The following is a 15,450-nucleotide window of genomic DNA, read 5'->3' as shown; positions in this document are numbered from 1 at the left end:
TTGTCCATTTCAAGTTCATAAAGGAAATTTCAAAGTTACAATGTCAGGTTTGGAATCCGGTAGGATGATACTGGTGGTAGTTGTCTTCCGTTGATTAATGATGGTTATGAGGGTGGGTGATACGGGATCCGTGTGGGAGGGCCGGCGTCCTGTACCCTCCGAGACGCCTGTCCTCCCACACAGTGCTAGATTAAGGTCATGATGGGCCTGGAGCTGAAATTTATAAAAGGCCTATTGTGCGCCGCCGCAAGGAGTGTGACCAGCATGGTGGGGGGCTGTTGGCTGATATGGGGGTGTGGTCTTTGCTATGGGGTGTGGCTAGCACCATGGAGGACATAGCTACCCACCTGCCTTCTACCCCCTCGACACGTGTTATATTATTGACCACTGAATACTACCTTATACCAGTTTTGAATGCTGGCTCCACGGATTTACTATATATATATATATATATATATATATATTATATATATACATATACAGAGGGTCATTCTGACCCGTTCGCATTGCGCACGCGCACCGTTTTGTGCCTAGCGTGAAGAAAAGACGCAGTGCTGGACGGAAAGAAGATTGACAGCGGAGAGGCTGTTCGGGGCGGATACTCACCGTTGGAGGCCGTTTTCGGGGAGTGGTAAGAAGAACGCAGGTGTGTCCAGGCGAACGGAGGGCGGATGTCTGACGTCAGGATTGGGACCTTCATCGCTGGATCCGTCGTACTGGGTAAGGAGCTGCAGGGCTGGTCTTGTTTTGCAGGAACATTTTTAAGCATAGCAGGGCTGCTTAAGCGATCGCAGCCCTGCTATGCTAAAACACACTCCCCCATAGGCGGGGATTAGTTGATCGCAGCAGCAGCAAAAAGTTGCTGGCTGCGATCAACTCGGAATGACCCCCATAATGTAATCTATAGTTCTACAGTGTCTAGGTAGGCAGTCAATAGGTTGACAACAAATAGTCGACATGCATTAGTTTGACATGGTCAAAAGGTCGACATGGTCATTAGGGGCCAAATTCAGACCTGATCGCTCCTCTGTGAATTTGCAGACATTTGCGATCAGATAGTTGCCGCCCAGACAGAGTGAAAACCCACCACATTGCAAATCTGCGTACGCCTTGCAAAAATCTCTGCGAATGCAGGTCAGCTGCAAATCCATTCGCAACTCACCATCGAATGATTTATCCAGTCAGTGCGTAGCCCAGGACTTACTTCTATAGTGCGATAGAAACAGGCTGATCGGGGACGGAGGGGTTCTTTATTCATTTACCGTGACCTCTATTGAAAAGAGAAGATTGTAAAGGAACATCTGTACATCAACATCTGTGGTGATTTCCAAGTTGTGTCATTTTTAGGAGGAATTTTCTTCAGAAATGTATACGTGATTATGGACATTTTCTATTAATTTTCATAAATTGTTTCAGAGGAATACACTGTGTAATATTACTCCTCGTTAAAGATTTTATTCTTTTTTAGAATATTGTCTGTGGGTGTGACATTTATTTGGGTGTTAACCTGGGCGCCAATCTCACTGTCGCTGTATGTTTCCTACTTTTTGAGTTCCTCCTAACAGGGAACCCAGTGAGATAAGGCAGCCTGCCAAATTTCCTTACAAATCCTTAATTCCACTAATAGCGCAGTAAGAGAGTTTTTTTTCTTTTCTTTTTTTATATATATATATATATATATATATACAGTGGTGGCCAAAATTGCGGACACTTTTTGAAATTTTAATGTTTTTCAACTTCAAATGCTTATAAAAACTGTTTCACTTCACGCAGTGCAATGGTTCATATATCAAATTTAATTGAATGCTGAATTCAACACAATAAAACAGAGGTCAAATATTTGCATTACAAGGGAAGTTATGCTACTTTCAGTCAGACAAAGAAGAACAGTTGCGTGAGATTCAAGAAGTGGATTGTAGTAACAGCTATTACCAGCCAATCGGAATCGTCGTTCTGAGGACCAATCAGCTGTCGTTTATGAGCAGGTGCAAGGTCATGTTCAAAGGTGGGAAAGGTCAGTTTGGCTATTTCATTTTGCAGAATAAAGTTGGTTACTGATGTGCAATTACGGTTTAATGTTTGTGTTTATTGTTTAGTGCTATTGATGGTGTAAAAAATAAATACAACAATGTCGTGCAGGCGAAGTGGTGACTGGTCACCCAGGAAGAGATCCAGGAATGTGGTGTTACGTGAAAATGGTCTTTCGTATGCAGCAATTGCGAAAGAAGTTGGTGGGAATGTGACAACATCAGGAGTATGAAAGTTTTCTTTATTACTCTATTAGGAAACACGATCTATACAAAACAAAGAAGGAAAAGGCCGGAAAAAGTGCACAACAGCTGTTGTTGATAGGAGAATAAAAGAATTTGCGTCAGGGACAGATGGATGTCATTTGTGGCCATTAGCAGTGAACTGAGTGCACCTGGTGTTTTGTCAGTGCAAGAACGGTATGGAGAAGACTAACGGAGGTTGGCCTAAAAGGTAGGATTCCCCGAAAAAAGCCATTCCTGAATGAAAAGCAGAAGCAGGGCCGGTGCTAGGGTGATCGGCGCCCTCCTGCAAACTATCAATTTTGCGCTTTTCTACAAATACAAATGTTCATCCTCAGAGCTGTCCCTGGTGTCCTGGTTACCAAGGAGCTGTCGGCCGGAAGTGGAATGACATACGACCACTGGAGGACACGAGCCGCTGTGGCGGCTCCTGACAGCAGGCTTGTTCAAATGCTTCTGTCTCTTCATGTAATCCCAGACAGACTCAATGATGTTGAGATCAGGGCTCTGTGGGGGACATATAATCACTTCAAGGACTCCTTGTTCTTCTTGTGAATGCTGATTATTTTACAGAACAAAAAGTAATACCTTATTTCACCAAAGTTCAAGCCGCTGCGGCCGCTGTATTTAACCTTTCACCTTTGTATTGTTTACACACCTTACGTACACAAGATCTTACCGTGTGCGCACTCTGCGTACTTACGCCGAACGGGCGTAGTAACTACACAGTTTGCGTACACAGGCCTACACGCTGTTAGCACAATGGAACAGCCCGAGTGGCTGTAAATACACTTTAAACCTTAGCAAGGAAATGGGACACAACACCAATTGTATTTCAAAAACTATGTTGAGGTCCAACCCACCAACGGTTATTTTACTAGCAGGGGGTTACATGAATAATACAATACAATAAGAGAAAAAGGCTACAGTCAATGGTACATATGTTTGTTCGCCTGCGCTTTCCGGTCCGGTCCTCAATCATCAAGGTAGATGATCTTCAGAGATTGTGTGTGACCAGGCCTGCAGCTGGCTTTTTATACATTTGTCCAAAACCTAACAATGAAAACTGTAATCTCTTTGTCTATTGGACACTGGGATGGTCATTTACAGTACAGGAGAGGTCATAGGTCGGTTTGAATAGGTGGGCTATGTCTGGTCCAGGTGCACTTGCAGATGTTCTCCTCTGGGTTCCCGCCGAATATCAGGAGTACAGTAAATACAGTTGATATTAATATTCTGCTCCTGCGCATAACTATTCGCAGGAGCGTGCGATCTGCAAAGTAACACCGGAATATTGCTGTTAAAATACCCTACAGCTGGATACCAGACACCACCTCTTAACCTAATTCTGTCCCCTCCTATCCTGTAAAGGATGAATCCCTTTGTTATTATACCCTTTAAGCAAGTGTAACTCGCTGGTGTGGTGCATGTAGACTATGTGTAAATTGTGCACTATGTGGATTAAATATGTGATGTGTTTTTATGGCTTTTCCATGCGATTACAAATACTACCGTAATTACTCATACCACGCGCTAATACGCAGGACCGCGGGAGCGATCATACGCAACCTGCGAGTATGCGCACGCACGGCAGAACAAGCACGCGCACGGAGGCCATCTGTGTGTAGTTTGTACGTGATGTGTGTTCTGAAATATTTTCGACTTCGACATTCTTTACACTGAATATAGTTCTTAATGACATTGGCTGTTTGTTTGGGGTCATTGGCCTGCAGAATAAATTTGGAGCCAATCAGATGCCTGCCTGATGGCACTGCATGATGGATAAGTCAATGATAATTATAAATGTTGGGAGTGCTTACTATAAGACAAATAAAACAATACAACACAACTAGTGCAATACTTGTGAAAAATAAAATTGTATTTGTCTTATAGTAAGCGCTCCCAACATTTATTATTATCATTTACGTTACTAAAAGGAGCTGCTAATTTTATACATTCTCCATTAGCGCAAATTAAATTTTTTACGTGATGGATAAGTACCTGCCTGTATGACTCAACATGACTCAAGAAACGGGCAACGTTGAGGACCGTAGATGCAGTGGTCAGCCAAGGAAACTTAGAGCATCAGATGATAGATACATCATGCTTACTTCCCTTAGAAATCGGAAGATGCCAAGCAGTGCCATCAGCGCAGAACTGGCAGAAACCAGTGGGACCCAGGTACACCCATCTACTGTTCGGAGAAGTCTGGTCAGAAGAGGTTTTCATGGAAGAACTGTGGCCAAAAAGCCATACCTTCGACATGGAAACAAGGCCAAGCGACTCAACTATGCACAAAAACATAAGAATTGGGATTCAGAAAATGACAGCAGGTGCTCTGGACTGACGAGTCAAAATTTGAAGGCAGTGCGATCCAACCGCAAAAACTCACAAAAAAGATGCGGGCGCATGCGCAGTGCCTGTCCTGCGCATGCACCTGCATTTTCTGTTGGGGGCGCAGAAAATGTGATTGCCTTCGCCTGAGGTGGGAGGGGCGGCAACGCTCCATTTCCAGGGTGGAGACAGAGCGTTGCAAGGCGGAGGTGGGCAAACGGGGGGTAGTGCGGCGCGAACGCGGGTGTGGTGGGGGCATGATCACGCCAGCTGCATTACATCACACGTAGCCACCGCAATCGGGAACATGGCAGCGGCTGCATGTGACGTCACACAGCTGGCGTGATCACCCCCCGCCACATCCAGTTCGCGCCGCCCCCCATTTGGCTGCCTCCGCCCCTGCAATGCTCTCCGCATGCACCCGCCGCAGAAAATGCGATTCTTTCTCAATCACGCAGAGGGGGGGGCGGGGCGGCAACAGGGGTGGAGGCGGTCAAACAGGGGGGCGGTGCGGCGCAAACGGTGCAGCCGTCGCGATCGGGAACATGCGCCGGCAGGAGGCATGCATAAATTGTGATGCGTTTGCAATTTCTGCTTGTTGAAGGAAAGGGGGAGGCGGCTGTCAGCATGCTGGGTGGCCTAGCCCTGCGATCAGCGGCCCCAGCATGCTAACAATAGGATTGCAAATTCTGCTAATTAGCAGAATTTGCAATCCTTACTGAATTAGGCCGTCAGTGATGAAAAATACAGCAGGTTCTTATCCATCATGCATAGGATTTTAGCAAGCCTACATCCACAGAAGATCTTCGGTTAGTTCTCCAAGATGTTTGGAACAACCTCCCTGCCAAGTTCCTTAAAAAATTGTGGGTAGGTGGACCTAGAAGAATTTATGCTGTTTTGAAGGCAAAGGGCCGTCACACCAATTATTGATTTGATTTCGATTTCTCTTCTGTTCTTTCACTTTGCATTTTGTTAATTGATAAAAATAAACTACTAACGCTTCTATTTTTGATTGCATTCTTACTTTGCAGCATTTTTTTCCCCGGTATTCAGGGCAGTGTCGGGATTCATGTGTTGGTATTCCGACTGCTGGGATCCCGAATACCGGGATCCTGACCGCATCCCCAACCAGATCCCCTCCGTTTCCTCTAGTTCACACAGGGCCTCATTCAACAGGACGCAGTATCGGATCTCTCTACGTGACCCGTGGGGATATACAAGCCGGCCACCGCATCTGCTAAAAAGAGGCCAGGAAATCTACGTCCTCTGATGGAAATACTGGCCTCTTCACTCCTCCATAACAACGGGACACACCTCCATTATGAGAAGTCCCCTTCAGTTCACACTTTATACACTTTACCTGTGCTGAATCTTCTTTCTTCCCTGCAGTGATGCCCCCTTCCCTGCCACTCTACCAGCAACTGGGGAAAAACAAAGGAACCATCAAAAGAAAAAAGCCCAATTCCTTTTGTTATAAGCAGACTTGGCATCACTGAACTTACAGCAACATGGAAAGAGAGGTACTCTCTGTTGGGGGCACAAGATCTTATTATATGTACAATTAAAACATAACGTCTATTCAGAATTAATTAAAATATCACATTATGACATGTGACATAGGGCCTAATTCAGACCTGATCTCTGTGCTGCAAATTACACTGTCCTGCGATCAGATAGTCACCGCCCAGGGGGAGTGAAAATTCGCCCTGTGCAAGTGTGCGAATGCATGTGTACGCTGTGCGAGAATTCCCCTCAGCGGACAGCTGCAAAACCATTCAAACTTACTCACCATCTAATGTTTTTTCCAGTCTGTGCATAGCCCAAGATTTACTACTCCAGGCTGATCGGGGCCGGAGCTGATGTCACACACCCTCCCTGAAAACGCTTGGAAACGCCTGTGTTTTTCTGGACCCACCCAGTAAACGGTCTGTTACCACCCACAATCGGCCTCTTCCTGTCAATCACCTTGCAAACGCTTGTGCGATCGGAATTCTCGCACCATCCTGTCGCTGCTGTCCTCCGCGCATGCACTTTGCAGTGTATGCGCAGTAGTTCTACAATCTCCCGCTGTGCGAAAGCGCACAGCAGCAATCAGGTCTGAATGGTGCCCTTAGTCACAAAAGGTTTAGAAACATTTATAAAGGCAAAGTCATGTGTATAACAAATTTTGGAACAATTCCCTTTAATCTTTGAACGATTGGCATTTCATAATACAGTTTGGGATTCATTTTCTCTGTATATTGTCCATACTTATGTACTATTGTTGTTTGATATTTTCTGCCGAGAAATAACCATTGTATGCTAGACATACCTTGCCCTTATATATGTTTCTAAGGTGTGTATTTATTAAAGCTCGTAGAAAAATTAAATTGTGAGATAAAGTACTAGCCAATCACTTTCTGCCTTACATTTTACAGGCTGTGGGGCAGATGTATTAACCTGGAGAAGGCATAAGGAAGTGATAAACCAGTGATATGTGCAAGGTGATAAAGGCAGCAGCCAATCAGATCCTAACTGTTAATTAACATATTGGAGCTGATTGGCTGGTGCCTTTATCACCTTGCACATATCACTGGTTTATCACTTCCTTATGCCTTCTGCAGGTTAATAATAATAATAATAATTTTATTTATATAGCGCTCTTTCTCCAATAGGACTCAAGGCGCTTAACAGATACATAGCATAATATAGTACAGAAAATAATGAAGTACATTTTCATAAAATACAGAAGCATGAAGATACTAAAAGGGACATTATGGAAATGCTTGAGTAAACAGAAAAGGCTTGAGTCTACTTTTGAAGGATTCTATAGTTGGGGCCTCTCGCACTGTGCGGGGAAGTGAGTTCCATAGAGTCGGAGCCGCATGACTAATAGCTCGACCCCCAGATGAATTACGGTAGATTCTAGGTACTGCTAAAAGTCCTTCATCTACAGATCGCAGTAATCGAGTGGGGCAGTATGGGGTCAGAAGCTGTTTCAGGTACCTTGGGCCTTGGTCATGTAATGCTTTGAAACTCAGTAAGCCAATCTTGAAGATGATTCACCATCGTACAGGCAGCCAGTGAAGGGAGTAGAGGATGGGTGTTATGTGGCTAGAACGGGGCTGGTTGGTTAATAGCCTGGCAGCTGTGTTTTGCACCAGCTGTAAGCGCTGCAATTCTTTTGCTGGTAGACCAAGGTAGAGGGCATTACAGTAGTCTAAACGAGAGGATACAAATGCATGTATGACTTTCGGCATATCATCTGAGGGAATTAAGTGCTTGATTCTGGCTATGTTCCTCAGGTGAAAGAATGAGGATTTGATTGTGGCTGATATTTGATGTTTAAGTGTCAAGCCACCATCCAGGACAACGCCAAGATTCCGCACACGATCACGGGTCTGTAATTCTGAATCCCCGAGTGTAAGTCCAGTTGGTTGGCTATGCTGCAGTCTTGTCCTTTGATGTTGCGTTCGTATCATAAGGACCTCTGTTTTATCCGGGTTCAGTTGCAGCCAACTGGCGCTCATCCACTCCTGTAGTTCAGCTAGACAGCCATTTAGGGTTGCTATTGGGTTATCAGTGCCCTGAGCAAAGGACAAGTACAGTTGTGTATCATCTGCATAGCAGTGGTAGACCAGGCCATGTCGCCTGATTATTTCGCCCAATGGGAGCATGTATACTGCAAAAAGCATGGGGGATAGTATAGAACCTTGTGGGACACCACATTGCAATGGCACTGGTGGTGAAGAGTATAATCCAGATGATACTCTGTGACCTGCCTGTGAGAAATGATTTGAACCAGCTTAGGACTGTGCCATCCAGACCACAGAAATGTATCAGTCGCTCAATCAGAAGCCTATGGTCCACGGTATCAAATGCTGCCGAGAGATCCAGAAGGATTAATATTGAACAGTCACCTCTGTCTTTTGCCATCAAAAGATCATTTAACACACACACACACCAGGGCTGTTTCAGTGCTATGTCTTCTCCTGAATCCTGATTGAAATGGATCATAAATATCATGGGTTGTCAGGCGGGTTTCCAGTTGAATTGCAACGACTTTCTCAATAACCTTTCCTAGGAAAGGAAGGTTTGATACCGGTCTGTAGTTGGTCATGCAGTCGGGATCTAAATTAGGTTTTTTAAGAAGCGGTCTAACAATTGCTTCCTTTAGGGGTCCAGGAAAAATGCCTGTCTGCAAAGAGCATTGAACAATTTTTGTAAAGTCAGGACCAATTATATCCATACAACCTATTAGAAGCTTGGTTGAGGCTGGGTCCAGATCACAGGTGGTGGGACGCAAAATCCGAGCAATTTCAGCAGTGTCCTTTACATCCACTGGATCAAAGCTGGTCCATGAAGGCAGGTAGCTTATATTGGCAGGCTTTGTAGTTTGGCACTCCTTTGATGGCACTGTGGAGATTCCAGCCCGGATGGTGGATATTTTATCTGCAAAGAAGTTTGCAAACTCGTTGCATCTTGCCTGGGAGAGGGTCTCATCAGTCTGCAGGCATGCTGACTTGCAAAGCATCTGCACTGTGCGGAAAAGTTAAGCTGTCCTATTGTTTGCTGCCGTGATCTCATTTGACAGAAATTTGGATTTTTTACGGGTGACTGTCGATTGATATTCTTCATTATGCTTTATTCGTTTTATTTTGTCATCCACTAGGTTAGTATTCCTTCATCGTCTTTCCAGTCTATGCCCCCCTTTTCTTGAGCTCACTAACACTGTTGTCGAACCATGGAGCTTGACGTTGTGGTTTACGAGGTCTTAAACGCACAGGGGCGATAATATCAATTGCAGCCATAACATCCCTATTATAATAACGGACTAGGGAACAGGGATCTTCACAGGCACCCAGTATAGCAGAGAGATCCAGATTTGCTGCAAGAGCCTGGGGAGTCATACCCCTCCTTGGACGATACCTGGTCAACTCCACGGGCAGAGATCTTAATTGAGGGGTTGCAACTGAGAACCAGAGGGAGTAGTGGTCTGACCAGATGACTGGGTTTATTTTTAGGTCAGTGACTTCTAATCCAATCTGAAAGACAAGGTCGAGAGTGTGACCACTTTTATGTGTGGCAGAGGGAATGACCTGTGTGAAGCCCAGACCATTCATTGTGCACAGGAGGTCTTGGCCAAGGCGTGAGAGCTCATCATCCACCCATGCATTGAAATCCCCGAGGATGAGCCATCTTTGATGTTCCAGAACCAGGCCAGCAACAGTGTCTGCAATTTCTTGTAGAAATATCTTTCCATCTCCAGGTGGCCGGTAAATGAGAAGTACTCTGAAACCTAATCCTGTCGAACTCCAGGCAGCAATGCACTCAAATGAGCGAGTAGTTTCAATAGGGTGGACCCTAAGTTTAAGTTCTTTTTTGAAGCAGATAGCCACCCCGCCACCCCTGCGGTCCAGTCTTGGGTTGTGGATGACAGAGTAGTTTGTTGGTACTGCAGCCTCCAATATAGGTGCTACATTTTTATCTAGCCAGGTCTCTGTAATACAGGCTAGATCTGCAGATTCAATAAGGTCAGCAATTGTTGCAGTCTTGTTTCTTATAGATCTGGCATTACAAAGGACTGACCTTGGGCATACCTGAGGGCCTTCAGTTTTCTTTATGTTAAGTGCAGGAGCTCTGCGTATGGGGGTCACAAAGTGAGAGTTGACAGTTCTGTCCTTCCAAACACAGGTCCGTCTTTTGGGTATCACTTCTATTTGATTGTTCTTTGAGTATGGGGGTGAGCAGGTGGGCAAAGGACTTAGATGGTTACCGGGGGAAATACATTTCCGGCCTGCTCGCTTCCCACGAATGCGCCTGTGTTTTCTTTTTAAAATGCCAAGGGATTGGAGAATAGAAGCCTGTGATGGTGTGATAGGAACTGCAGAACGTGGTGGGCGGAGTGAAAGAATGAAGCTGGAGCAATACGTATACATTTGGTCATCAATGACAGATTACTATAAATTTGAGCTGCATATGATGATGAGAGAGGGAGAGAAAGCCCCTGTGCCCCATCTGCCCCTGTGTTTGGAAAAATGAAAGAAGCTGATTGTTTGGTACTTTATCTCTCAAAATTTTCTCTCTCTCCAAGCTTTTATGAATAGCCCCTAAACCTTTTGTGACCAAGCCCCTTGTCATAATGTGATATCTGAATTACTTCTGAATAAAAATTATGTTTTGTTTGTATATACTATAGGATCCTATGCCCCCAACATAGGGGCCCATTTATCAATGATCACATCTGAGAGCAATATTAGCACCCTGGATCGCATTTCAGAATGCAATCACTTAGGGTGAATGAATCACCCAGCACAGGCAGGGTCCAGAGCCCATCCCTGTGATGTACTGAGTGTGGTGCTGGGGCTTCTGCACATGCGCAGTGGCCATTTCTGGTGGTGGGTTCCCTGTCGGAACTACACTAGCGATGTGTAGCCCATAGGCTACAATAGACTACCGCTATCTGGAGATGGCGGTAGCTGCAGGAGCCAATATCGTCAATGCTTTGGTAAATCTGGTAGCATCGCATCCCCCATAGAAATCTATGGGGGATGCGGCTGTGGGCGGGAATGGTGGGATCGCAGCAGGTGATACCCAATGATACCTAATATTTTCAGCTAACCCCTGAAAGAAATAGTCGCAAATATTGCTTGATAAATGTGCCCCATAGAGAGTACTTCTCTTTCCTTGTTGCTGTTACTTTATCATTACTCTCAGGGCAGCACCTCCATAGAGTCATAACGAGGGTGGTGCAGACGGTGCTATGCCCACCACACATTTGTCCTGTGGGCGCATCGTCCGAATCCACCCCGATTAGCCGCCTTGGTATTGTATGTGTGGGACAGCTGTAGCGTGGTCCTTTGTATAAATTAGACCAGGCAGCACCTCTCCCCCGTGTGCTCGGCCCTCCCTCCTGCTGACGGCGGCCAGGCGAGGACGACGGAGGAGCTGAGGAGAGGATGAGTCAGCGGGCAGGACCGGGAACAGGTGAGGAGATGAGATGAGAAAGAAGCCAGCTAATGTGGAGCAAGGCAGATGGGTTAGTCTGCGATGGTAAACATGGGGAGAGCAGCAGCACGGAAGAACAGCAGCGCTTAGCATTAGAGGACCCGCCCACAAACAGAAGCACTGGGAAGGGGTGAGACACAGGTAATTGCATGGAATATCATCGGCTGACACACACACACACACTCGCTCACTCTCTCTCTTCCCCACCACCACCATACCATGTGGATGGAAGGGGGGAGAGGAATGAGGAAGAGGCTCTACCTGGCATAATGTGTAGGGGCTCTACCTGGCATAACGTGAATAAGGGTCTCTTCTGTGGTGTAACGTGTATAAGGGATACTACTGTGTAGTAGTGTAATGTAACTAACAGACACTACTGTGTGGTGTACTGTGAATTGGTACTATTATATGACCATGCCCCTTCCCCATGAAGCCATGCCCCTATAATTTTGCTGCACACTATGCCTATTTTAAGTATGGGGGGAGAGGGGGCACCAATTCTCTTTCTTGCACAGGGCACCAAAATGTCTAGTTACGGCTTTGCACCTCCACACTGTGATTGCCAGTCTTGTGGCTATTATTTATTGTATGAATGTGGAGAGATCCTAATAATATGTTTTTATACAGTGAAATTACCAGTGCTTAGGTGTTTTTTTCCACCCTTTCCTCCATACCTTTAAATTAACACTGGAGTTACACCAGTGACAGCTAGAAATCATGTCAGGTATAGGAACTGAAGCTGTGGTCACATCCCTCTGCAGGGGGTACTGGTGTGCTCACAGGCTGGGCCGCATGTCCATGGCTGTTATCACTGGAAAAATCCAGGCAGTTTGCAACAGTCAGTATACCTTTAAAATGGCCGCTAAATGAGGGGCGTGCAGGAACCTTTTGCGAGCTGATTTATGGAAAGGAAGAAGTCAAAAGGTTTGGGGAGGCGAGAAACAGGAGAAGGCTCCTCACACCATGGCCTACCCCCTGGGACCTGCTGCCATTTTAATATTTCATTCAAAAGTATGTGCCTGTCTGGTGATCCAGTGGGGAAGTGGAGAACCGGTCCACTCACTGAACCTCTGATATCACAGGGAGGAGCAAGGTCGGTGGGCTGCACTTTCACTATCCATGACAACATCTATTTCTTTTTGTAACCCGGGGGCGAGCGAAGCAAGCCCACGAGGGTACATTTCGGGTCCCATGTTCCGACCTTGCTCCTCCCCCCTCTTGTCGTGGGTCACATGGTTGTGACATCAGCCTTGTAGAAATTAGCCTTATCCCGGCGCAGTACCTTCTGGCTCCTTTCCCAGCACATGGCACAGGCAGGGCAGAGACCTGGTTGATGAAGTTTGTCGCTGGTATTTCCACAGCTTCCTCTGTGCTGCCTGGTTCACTGCCATGATTTCTGCTCTCTGCTGCAGGACTTGGCTCCTGTTGGGGTTGGGCTGTGCCGGTGAAGTTCCTGGAGATCAGTTTCACAGTAAAGTTGATCTCCAGTGCACATGCACCGCCTGCTACATCGCTGATATCTCCATTTCCCTCTGCCTGCCTCCACAGCACAAGCTGGGGAGGTAGGCTGCTGCTAGGTAGAGAGGAAATGTGCCGACTGCCACTGTGTTGTGGGGAGAATAGCGTAACACATCCACTGTGTGTGTGTTCTGCGGATGGGTGCAGACATACCGTCTGCGCGTGGCGAGAGGGGGAGGTGCTAGCCGATGCTATGGGGTCTATTCATGAAGCAGTGAAAAGTGTGGAGAAGTTACCCATGACAACCAATCAGTATTGAAGTAACATTTATAATTTGCGTACAATTGTACGGAGCAGCTGATTGGTTGCCATGGGCAACTGCTCTGCAGACTCACTTCTCCACTCTTATCACTGCCTCATGAATAGACCCCTATATGCCTGCGGAAGGAGAGGGGATTGCTGATGGTTGCTGTGTATGTGTGTACAGCTGCTGCTGGGGTGTTGGATTCAGGCTGCTGTTTGCGAAGAGGGGGGTGGAGGGGTTTGAATGTGTACTGGGGGTGTGGGGGGGTCTCTCTGGCCACAGCTAATGTATACCAACGGGAGGGAGGGCAGCTAGTGTAGGATAGCTGCTGTGTGTGGTATACCCACACACTGTGACCTCCTAAGAGATATATATATATATATATATATATATATATATATATATACACACACACACACATACATACACTGTGCTCTGCTACACACACACACACATAATATATATATATATATATATATATATATATATATACAGTCACAGGGTTGGCGAAACTGGGAGACAGATATCCACTGACCCCATATCACAAAACCAGGCGGCACGGGTTTAAGTATAGCAGAAAATCTTTATGTGAAAAACAACATGGGGGACCAACCCTGTGACTGTGTACATCAGAAGGAGGGCACCCCGGTATTGAGTTGAGATCATTGAGTGCCAACTAGACTGCACTATATATATATATATATATATATATATATATATATATATGTGTATATACATACATACAATACATACATATAGGTGAACGTAGAGGTGCCTCTTGGATAAATCACACTTAGGGGGTTATTCAGGTTTGTTAGCAAACCAAAACAGTTAGCAATTGGGCAAAACCATGTGCACTGCAGGGGGGGGGGGGCAGATGTAACATGCAGAGAGATTTAGATTTGTGGGTTGTTATATAGATTTGTGGGTGGGTTATATTGTTTCTGTGCATGGTAAATGCTGGCTGCTTTATTTTTACACTGCAATTTATATTTCAGTTTGAACACACCCCACCCAAATCTAAGTCTCTCTGCACATGTTACATCTGCCCCACCTGCAGTGCAAAATGGTGTTGCCCAATTTCTAACTTTTTTGATTTGCTAACAAACTTGAATAAGGCCCTTAGATAGCAGGATAACAGATCATCGTTTCAAAGTTTATTCACTTTGTCATCAGGATATCCTAACTTTGAAACATTGATCTATTATCCTGCTACCTAAGTGTGATTTTTCCGAGTGCCGCCTCTACGTTCACCTGTGTTTGCACCTGGCTGAGGTTACCTAGGAGGTCACTGGAGCAGATGCAAGTATTTTGTGGGAGTGCTGCTATATTGTACTGATATGCTGGCCATCAGTATACTAACAACGGCATCCCGGCCATCAGTATGCTTTGGTAGAGACTCTGGCGTCAGTATCATGACTGCCGGGATCCTGACGGCCGGCAACCTAACACATATATATATATATATATATCAATTTGTAGCCCCGCCACTCTGGTTACCATGAGTACTTGCTCCGGTGCCCTCCTAGCGGGTGTCTGCGCACCATAGTATATAGTCCATCAAACAGGCGGCACCCAGAGACTGATCAGCAAGTGGAAAAACCCTGCAGGGTGTGTTTAATCAATGGTGACGTATCCCCTTCCCCAGACAACAGACAGTGCAAAACAGTGACAATATATAATGGAACCAATAAAAACGTAACTTACCTTCCTCTCCCCCCACCAATGACTCTCAGCAGTGTGGTCCGTGATCCCGCCATCAGACATCCTCTATCCGGTACTTCCGGTCGCGGCACCCCGTCGCGCCAGAAGTGACATCATACGGCCGGGCCCGCGGACAATAGATACACACTGTAAACAAAACAGTGTTAAAAATAAGAATTTACTTACCGATAATTCTATTTCTCATAGTCCGTAGTGGATGCTGGGGACTCCGAAAGGACCATGGGGAACAGCGGCTCCGCAGGAGACTGGGCACAAAGTAAAAGCTTTAGGACTAGCTGGTGTGCACTGGCTCCTCCCCCCATGACCCTCCTCCAAGCCTCAGTTAGGATACTGTGCCCGGACGAGCGTACACAATAAGGAAGGATTTTGAAT

The 15,450-nt window shown here is 45.9% G+C and overlaps 1 protein-coding gene and 1 long non-coding RNA gene across 4 annotated transcripts in view; one reads left to right on the top strand and one right to left on the bottom strand.

Moving 5' to 3' along the window:
- PIGM (phosphatidylinositol glycan anchor biosynthesis class M) overlaps positions 1-2,065 on the top strand; it is a 78,873-nt gene extending 76,808 nt beyond the window's left edge. For all 3 annotated transcript variants that reach the window (XM_063922798.1, XM_063922796.1, XM_063922797.1), the window contains one exon: positions 1,873-2,065. In XM_063922798.1, coding sequence (XP_063778868.1) covers positions 1,873-2,058 — 186 coding nt within the window. In that variant the 3' untranslated portion in view covers positions 2,059-2,065. The remainder of the gene's footprint in view (positions 1-1,872) is intronic.
- The window catches only part of LOC134927820 (uncharacterized), a 49,739-nt gene extending 37,351 nt beyond the window's left edge, over positions 1-12,388 (bottom strand). The window contains exons 1-2 of the long non-coding RNA XR_010177740.1: positions 12,266-12,388; positions 5,965-6,025 (exon numbers count right to left, since the gene is read on the bottom strand). This is a non-coding gene — a long non-coding RNA (uncharacterized LOC134927820). The remainder of the gene's footprint in view (positions 1-5,964; positions 6,026-12,265) is intronic.
- Between the last annotated feature and the right edge of the window lie 3,062 nt (positions 12,389-15,450).

The sequence above is a fragment of the Pseudophryne corroboree genome, chromosome 5, assembly GCF_028390025.1.
Source record: "Pseudophryne corroboree isolate aPseCor3 chromosome 5, aPseCor3.hap2, whole genome shotgun sequence".
NCBI classification, from domain to species: domain Eukaryota; kingdom Metazoa; phylum Chordata; class Amphibia; order Anura; family Myobatrachidae; genus Pseudophryne; species Pseudophryne corroboree.
This window is presented reverse-complemented; position numbering and strand designations above follow the sequence as displayed.